General features: G+C 36.6%; 1 protein-coding gene across 1 annotated transcript in view; it reads right to left on the reverse strand.

Annotated features, from left to right (window-relative positions):
- Positions 1-970: 970 nt before the first annotated feature.
- Positions 971-8,346, reverse strand: part of LOC117179319 (sodium/potassium-transporting ATPase subunit beta-2-like) — a 111,048-nt gene continuing 103,672 nt past the window's right edge. Inside the window, exon 6 of the mRNA XM_033370982.1 lies at positions 971-3,654. Coding sequence (XP_033226873.1) covers positions 3,551-3,654 — 104 coding nt within the window. The 3' untranslated portion in view covers positions 971-3,550. The remainder of the gene's footprint in view (positions 3,655-8,346) is intronic.

Consider the following 8,346-nt stretch of genomic DNA (forward strand, 5'->3'; position numbering starts at 1 on the left):
TAAAAAAACGTGCTCACCGTCAGGTCTCCATTTGCAATTAATTATTATTAAACAATTAACATTTTTAACTTTTTTCTTCACTTAGTAGGCATCCCTAGGGTACAGTACGTATGTATACCAAATTTCAAATAGTTTCAATAATATTTGTCTGAGTGGAGACGATTTATGTTTTAAAACATAATTGAATTCGGCGAAATGTTTTCATACCTTTTTCAATTTTATTATTAAAAATAAACATCGGAAAGAAAAACTTCAAATAGAAAAAAGTTCCGTCTTGTCATTCTCTACAAGCCCATATTTTTTTTCATTTAATTCTTCGAACTTTAAAATTTGGATATCACAAGACGTTTGGACAATACTTTTTCGCGGTTTCGAGCGCTCGTCCCCTTATTGTATCCGGTCCCTCAATTTAAGATTTATGTTGAACTGGACAATAAAAAGTATTCAAATTTCTACATCGTGATAAATTGTTGTAAATACCTAAACTGTTGGGCCATTTCGGTATTTACAGATATATACTATAAAAGTGAAGAAAAACACAATATTTGTAGTATCATAAAACTTTTCGGAATCAATATTTTTTTAATCTATCAATCTCTGCAAATGGCAATGTTTACCTAGCTCGACATTCGCAAAGTTTTTTTCCTTTTAACGTGAAACTTCGAGCCTTCTCGATGGTTATAATGTCATGTTGATTTCTATCTTCTTCAACTAAATATAATTCTAGTAGACTCTCGCACAGGAAATCAAAGTGTTCAAACGTGAAAGATCTCTAAGTTATTATGAGGAACTTAATTTTACGAAGAAAAATAATAAAGCAGAGTTTTTAATATATTTTTAAATATCTGGACATTCAAATGTATTACTATTTCATTGTTAGGAAGATGTAGATCTTATTCTTTACAATTTCGAAAAAAATTTTCGTTGTGTATTTCTTTCATAATGAAATAATATAAATCAAATATATGCAGCTCAAATGTTGTCAGATATTTTTTAACACAAAATACAGTACTTTTCAACACTTCTGTTTTATGGCATTTGTCATGGATTACTTATCTGGTATTAAAACATTGTTCCTTGCACTATTTTACATTAAATAGATGTCAATGTACAATTCAAGCAAACTTACGTGATATCCCTGAACAAAATTGTCTAAAACAACACGGATCATTTTGTTTAACTGAAATTTTTCAGATTATATTTTTCTGTATACCATTATGTAGGAATTATAGCTTACTTGCAGATAGAGGTTAAACTACAATATTTAGATCACAATTTGACGATGCAACACCTTTAAAAGTGTAGAAATTCCAACTAAAGATTCTGAAAAACTCTGGTTTCGCTAACAGCGTGTAATGCTTTTAACACCCAGTGCACATTCTTATACACATTTTTTTATAACCTCTACAGGAGATTAATAATTTGTACATGTAGAAAACATTGTATAACATAAGAGTTTGTAATACTTTGAATAATTTACCATAAAAGAAACAAAGTTTTAAAAATATTTTGGAAAGTATATTATATTCTAAGAGATGTTTTAGAGATAATACTTTATAACCTACTCTATTTAACAAAAATATAATACAACTTTTTCGAAGATGAAAGATATTCATGGATAGTGGTTTCTTGAAAGAAGGAAGCCGGTCTTTGAACTTGTACGCATGTCAATGTTAACTACCATAACTGTTAGAGTTTAGGAGATCTGTCTTTGGAAACATAGTCCAAAACGTTACACAAATAAACATCTGAGTTTTTCGGAATCATTTAAAGTCATTTCACAACAGCAACAACAAATAATTATAATCACTCAGATGTAATCTTTCCTTATCAATTCGCATGCAGTGTGTACTCTGAAAGTATTTGCTGCACGTGTGCGTTTACATGAGATGAACACAGTAGAGGTTCTGTCAAAGATATTACATAGTGCAGCACTGATCGCTTCAGATTTCTCGAAACGTTCTCGTTTAAGGCATTTCAGTGTCAAAACTCAGTGCTTTCGAAGATATTGGACAACCTGATATGGCCATTAGGTTTTGATACGAACAAATCAATATTTCGGAATGATTTAAACTTTGTATTTAAAATGGCTTGAGATAATAATCTTATTATTATTATACAAGTTTTAACACAAGACCGTCCAAAAACTATCAATTTATTCGTGTTCGATATTTTGATCCGACTGTTAGTAACATGTAAAGATGAAGGCAGTCCCGACATAGAAAAGCGAACGTTCGTGAAAGACATTGCATTTTTGAGCTCCAAGTCCATGTTTCCTTTTAAAAACTCAATTCTAAAGGCAAATTTACAAGAAAACTAGCGCATGCCTTTAAGTCTTACGAAAATTATAATTGTATTGATTGTTCCTTTTTCAAATAGGGTGGCTGCATATTTTAATTTTTTTCAGAGGTAAATTAAAAGAATACTTGAAAATAAATGTAATTTCGAAGGGAAAGCTTTTTCAAATAAGTTTAAAAAAAATTATAAAATTAAAAAAGTATACTTTTTGAATTTTTTTCGGAAAAATCTGATTGGTTTGGCGGATTTCCGAAAGTAATTCACTCTAAATATCGCGGTTGTCCAGCTGGTGGGGAAATCTATATGACTGCTACCTATCGCCAGTGTAAACAATAAGCATAACCTATTGTGTTTATTATTGTACACGTGTTTTAGAACTATGAACAAGGGCCTAAACGGTATTTAAAATGTCTAGAATTTCACTAAAACCACAATTGGTAAAGTGTGACAATGTGAACGTGCCAGAAGTCGAAATGTGGGTGGTGAGAAATTTTTTCTCATCGAGTGACTTGAGTGACTAGTAATCACTCACTCCAGCCGCTGCCGACATAATTTTATGTTAAAAAAAGCTATGGGCAGAAATTGGAGGAAAAATTATCTTATGATTCCAACATGTGATTGACAAAAATTTGAAGTTATGCTCAAAAACATCTCACTCTCACGCATCTGAAGTATTTAAAAAAATGTTTCAATGCACTAAGATTTTCAGAATTATATGCAGTATTTAAAAAATATATTACCTAAAATTCATGCAACGACCCCATTAGGAACAAGGTTCCTCATATCGAACTTAAGAATAGAAAAGTCGAAGATAAGGGCTCAAAAATCAATGTCAGGTGTCGATTTATTTAAACTACATGAAAATTTTTACAAAACCTAGGTTGCAGCGATAATTGATGTCTTGCCATAATCACCGTACTCATTTAATAGTATTTCTTACCTAAATATTACAACGTGTTTTCGACAATACCTATCCTTTTCGTAATGAATACTTATAATCGAGAAATATCGCGACGATCAGGATTCAATTTACTTGATATTCTTTTATGCTCACATATCCCAAATATTAAAAAAAAATGAAGATCCTGAAATCGCTTGCTCGGGATAGTCTGATTCTGATGTAACTTCTCGAGTCGCATGAAAGGCAAGTCGTATTATCGAAAACCACTAATGAGCTACGTTTTACAATTACAACTATGATTATCTGACATTCTTGGTTGGCGAGTTCAATACAGCAATGTTGGTTACTTTTTCAGTCTATCATAAGCTCAAAGTGCACAGATCCTAGTTTGTCGTTTCGGCTGTGGATAATATTCCTGGCCCAAGCTTTGCATTCAACATTGATGAGAATTCCGGCTGGAAAAAAAATGATAGAATGTGCTTCAAACTTTGATTATAATAGCGTTAAAGTACAAATTCTCTGAGAATAGTGAAAAGACTACGCTGTCTTGGCATACGATACTTTATGTAATAAGAATAGGGTTTCCGAGTTTTCTCATGAAATTACGTCTCAAGTTTGAGATTAGTTTAAAGGGACAAGTACCACGCAGAACAGTGCGCGTGGGTCTAAGTAACGAACGCGTACGTGCACGAATACTCCGTGGCCGGGAAAATGTACTATGAGAAAAAAAACTGCAGAGAATTGAAAAAAAATCAAGAAGTCAACATTTCTTAAATCATTCCAATGATTAAGAAATAAAACTTAAGACTAGTAAAACTAAAAGTCAAATTTTAAGTACCTTCATAATACAAAAGAAGACGTTTCGGCTCTTCTGTTAGCCTTCTTCAGAAAAGTTATCTAGTTTATAATGTGTCACAATTAGTCAATGAAGGTTTACAATAATTGGAGAAGTTACCCAACTTTCGGTTACATTAGAAAAAAAACAGAGAGTGCATGATAATGGTTACGGCAGACAACAAAAGACAGAAAAGGCAAACAAATTTTGAACTTAAATTAGTTTCTTTAATATATACTCGGCGTCATCAATTCAAGATGAGAGGAGCACGCCAAAGTAATAGGAATTTAAAATTACTAATCGGAAATGCTATAATAACATTGGTTTGTATTGGCGATTTCTTTTATTCAATTAACCTTCGGCGGGCGCGCCATTTGGACTCACAACCTTGGGCGCATGACTGCAATTTGGCCGTCTCAATGTAATATCACTTTTCAATTGTATAAGTGCATGTATACACCATTAATAATTGACTCTGCACATTTAAAAAACACATATTAGGTACAGAACCATAAATATTGGGTTAAACTAGTAAATTTAATTCAAAACTTTTTCAACTATATAAAAACATCATTTAAAAATAAGAAAAAGTATCAGACTTTTCGAAAGTAAATTCAGTCTTTTTTTTCAAAATTCAAGCAATGTGATTGGAATAACATGGTATGTCACCAATAACACAACAGACAAATTTACGTTTTAATTTATCATTATAACGCAATATCACAATATAGAATTGATAACACAGTAAAGTGTACTGTTGCGTACTTGTGTTTACTTATTGGCAAAAACTGCGACCAATATCAGGATTTTTTTCTTTGAAGACTCAAATACTGCACTAGAACTAAAGTCACACAAAAATAGAATCGTATAGATAAGAAATATTAAGAACTACAGGAAATAAGATTTTAAATATGAGATTCGTGTATAAATTCTTCAACTCCCTGTTAGTGCAATGATACCAAAATCGAACGAAGTTACGCATAATGGTGCAATAATAATAATAATAATAACTGAGCTTTTCTCTCATGACTTTGACGGCTATGTTGGCGGTAGCATTGCTAGTGGCAGTGTTTCCCATGCCAAAAAGGCTGATAACGATGAGGAGCGAGACTAAGAAGAACACCAAAACCCAAATAATAATGGAGAGTATATTAAAGATATTTAAACGCTTGTCGCTTTCGGAGGATCGTCAGGGCGCCCCTGGAGCCACAGCTGGGGGCCACAGCATGCGGGACGGTGGCGATGGTGAGCTGCGAGATTGTCAGGCAGATCTCACTACCCAAACAGCTGGTCAGCAAGAACATCTGCGTCAAACGGTAAGCAGTGGAACATAAACTGTGCCTGCTGAGGATGCTTTAGCTAGCGTTAGCTATTTACAGCCAACCACTTCGACAGAAATACCGGGGGAGAGCATCAATTGGGATACCACAATGAAAGAGGAGTTGGTGCATCTCTATTACGAAAGTGCGAAGTTGGAAATGAAAATGGAGAAAGGATACAATATAAGAACTAAATGTGCTGCAAAGTATCCTAATATACAGAAAGTCGCACTAAGAGATCTTATCGCTAAGGTGAAGGGCACAGGACTCATTTACACTTGACAGAAGACCGAGCAATGAAGATTAAACAACAGGTTGATTTAGCGTGGAAAAACGACGCCAATGAACATCAGTTAGAGGAGGCCGCGTCATTCGGTCAAGCAGGAGCAATTGATGTTCTTCCTCAACCTATTGATGATCCAACACCACCACATCCTCCAGAGGAGGATGGCCTCACACAAACAGAGGCAGAAGCAGAGGCTCAGCAACCAAAAAAGCAACGAAGTGTGAGGAGAGAACATAATAGACTCTTTTTACTTAAATACCCAGAGCTAGCCACAAAAATAAATGAGCAGGATCTGGCTGATCAGAAATGCTCAATTTCTGTAAACCGACTGATTTCAGCTGTTAAAATAGCTGCTATCAGAATGGAAGTGAAACAGCCGCTTCCTATTGATGAACTCGCCTTGGAAGAGTTGAACAACGAAAACTTGATTGAAGCTGAAGACATAGGTGCTGTCGATAATGAACATCATGTACCGGATCCATTAGAACCACATCCGGATATTAATAACGGTGACGTGCATAGCGAAATCCCAGAAAAACTACAGCACCTTGGAAGGAATTTTAGTTATGCTTTACTAGAGTTCAGACATGTAGAACCAACACTAAGGCATTCTTTGCCCAAAATGAACATCACAAATGATGTGTGTGCACTAATAGAAGACATCAACAGCAAGGGTTTACCTACGTATTTGAATGCAACACGAACAGCGTTAAAGGTGTTAATCGAAACTTTCAGACAGATGAAAGAAGGTTCTATCGTGAACTAAGTGTAAAGCAAAATAACCAGCCAGAAACCGGAGTCCCTCTATTAGAAGATTTGTATTTGAGTAACTGAGTAACTACTGGTCGGGTGTTTGGGGAAGAATGAACAGATGCAATTTGGACATTGCGTGGTTCAAACTGGAGAAAGCAAGGGCAAGCAATAGCCCTGAAATGAAACTGACAAACATCACAGCTTTGGATGATTCGGCAGTCGTGAAAGGGCAAGTAACTGGAAAGCTCCAGGTCCGGACATGGTGCACAACTTTTGTTACAAGTGCCTGACGAGTTTGCATTAGACCTGTGCATTGTTCGAATCGAACCGGTTTATTTCCAATGCGACGTAGCTCACTTAAATGTCAAAGCTGCTGACCATCAGGCAGCATGATAAAGAATGCCCACCCATCACTACCGAGGAGGCGAAAAAAGTATTAAGAGGGATGAAGAACTATTCCGCAGCGGGACAATTGTCGGCGACTGCCTATTTATTTTTGTAACCATATTCAGCAGAAACCCTTGTTACAGGGACCCTCTATCCGAAACCCGAGGACGCGTTCGATGGCTTTGCCATAGGCCCCTCGGCTTGATTTTAGAGGAATCAAAAGTGAACCGAATGGTTATAATGGTTATATTAACCGAATATATATAATTAAAAATTTGTCATAAGGACAACCGCAGGATTTCGCCGGGAGCGGGTGCTAATATGAAAAATTGCACCCGCTTCCAACGAAATCGCGGTAAAATTTCAGCCACAACCACGTCTCACAACCGCGATAGGTGGTTACAGTCTGTAAAGGAATCAATACGACGATCCAGCAAAAGCCTCGTGCACCCTAAGAACACGGAGTGACTCAAGGACAACCGCCTTCTGCATTTTTCCCGCAAGTGTTCTAGCATATTGTTGACACGCAGGGATGCTTTTTAGGCTATTAGCAAGTGAAAGCTTGGCACCTCCAAGAGCGCCGATGATAAGGACGATCAGTTTAACAGAATATTCCGGTTACAATCGTTGCAACTCCCTTATAAGGTCTCGATACCTGTCTTTCTTTTCATTCTCCTTAGCTATGATGTTTTTGTCAGCTGGTGCCGAAAATTCGATAACGAACATGGTTCGCATCTTGAAGTCCAGAAGAACCATGTCAGGCCTCCAGTGAGCAACAGAAACAATTGTCGAGAATATAAAGTTCCAGTATATGCGGCACTTCCCATTCTCGACAATTGACTCAATTTCCCTAGGAGCATTTAGAGGAGCGATATTAAGGTGAATGCCGTAGGAGTGACAGAGATGGTAATAAAGCACTCCTAGTAGTACTAGATAGTATGTGAGCTAAATGCTCGGGGTGTACATGGCACGCCCTGCAGCTATCATCGGGAATGTCTTGGCTCAAAATGTGGCGACGGTATGTTAAGGTGGAAATGACACCGTCTTGGCATGCAAAAATGAAACCCTCTGTACCAGACTTCAATCCGGGCGATTTAAGGAAAGCAAACGTTAGCTCACAAGACATTGACTGATCCTTCACATTTCTGTGGAAGATACCGTGCATCCTCTTATCGAGGAGCTGTTCACAAAAGTTTTTCTCTTGTGCTTCCTTAATCCGGGCTTTCAGGAGTGAGTACTCGAGATAGATTAGATTTGATACATTTTGCTCACCCCTAATACTAAAGTCAAGTCCGACTGTTTCAGCAGCCTCCTCCGCTGCTTTGTACAGAAATGCTCCTTTGCCCACTTCTTCGTGATTCCTGACCATATTAAGAAGAGGGTCTCTTCTATTTGCAACTCTATGTGCTGTACCCAGAATAATCCTGTTGTGAAGACATTAAAGACTCAATATTCTGCGACCCCATTGACGGCGTGAGATGTACAGTCGCGGAACGGAAGACTTAAGATACATGCTTTTGTTCATGTGCATAACCTTTCTTGTCCCGATATCAAGAGATCTGAGCTC

The sequence above is a fragment of the Belonocnema kinseyi genome, chromosome 9 (genome assembly GCF_010883055.1).
Source record: "Belonocnema kinseyi isolate 2016_QV_RU_SX_M_011 chromosome 9, B_treatae_v1, whole genome shotgun sequence".
Taxonomy (NCBI): Eukaryota; Metazoa; Arthropoda; class Insecta; order Hymenoptera; family Cynipidae; genus Belonocnema; species Belonocnema kinseyi.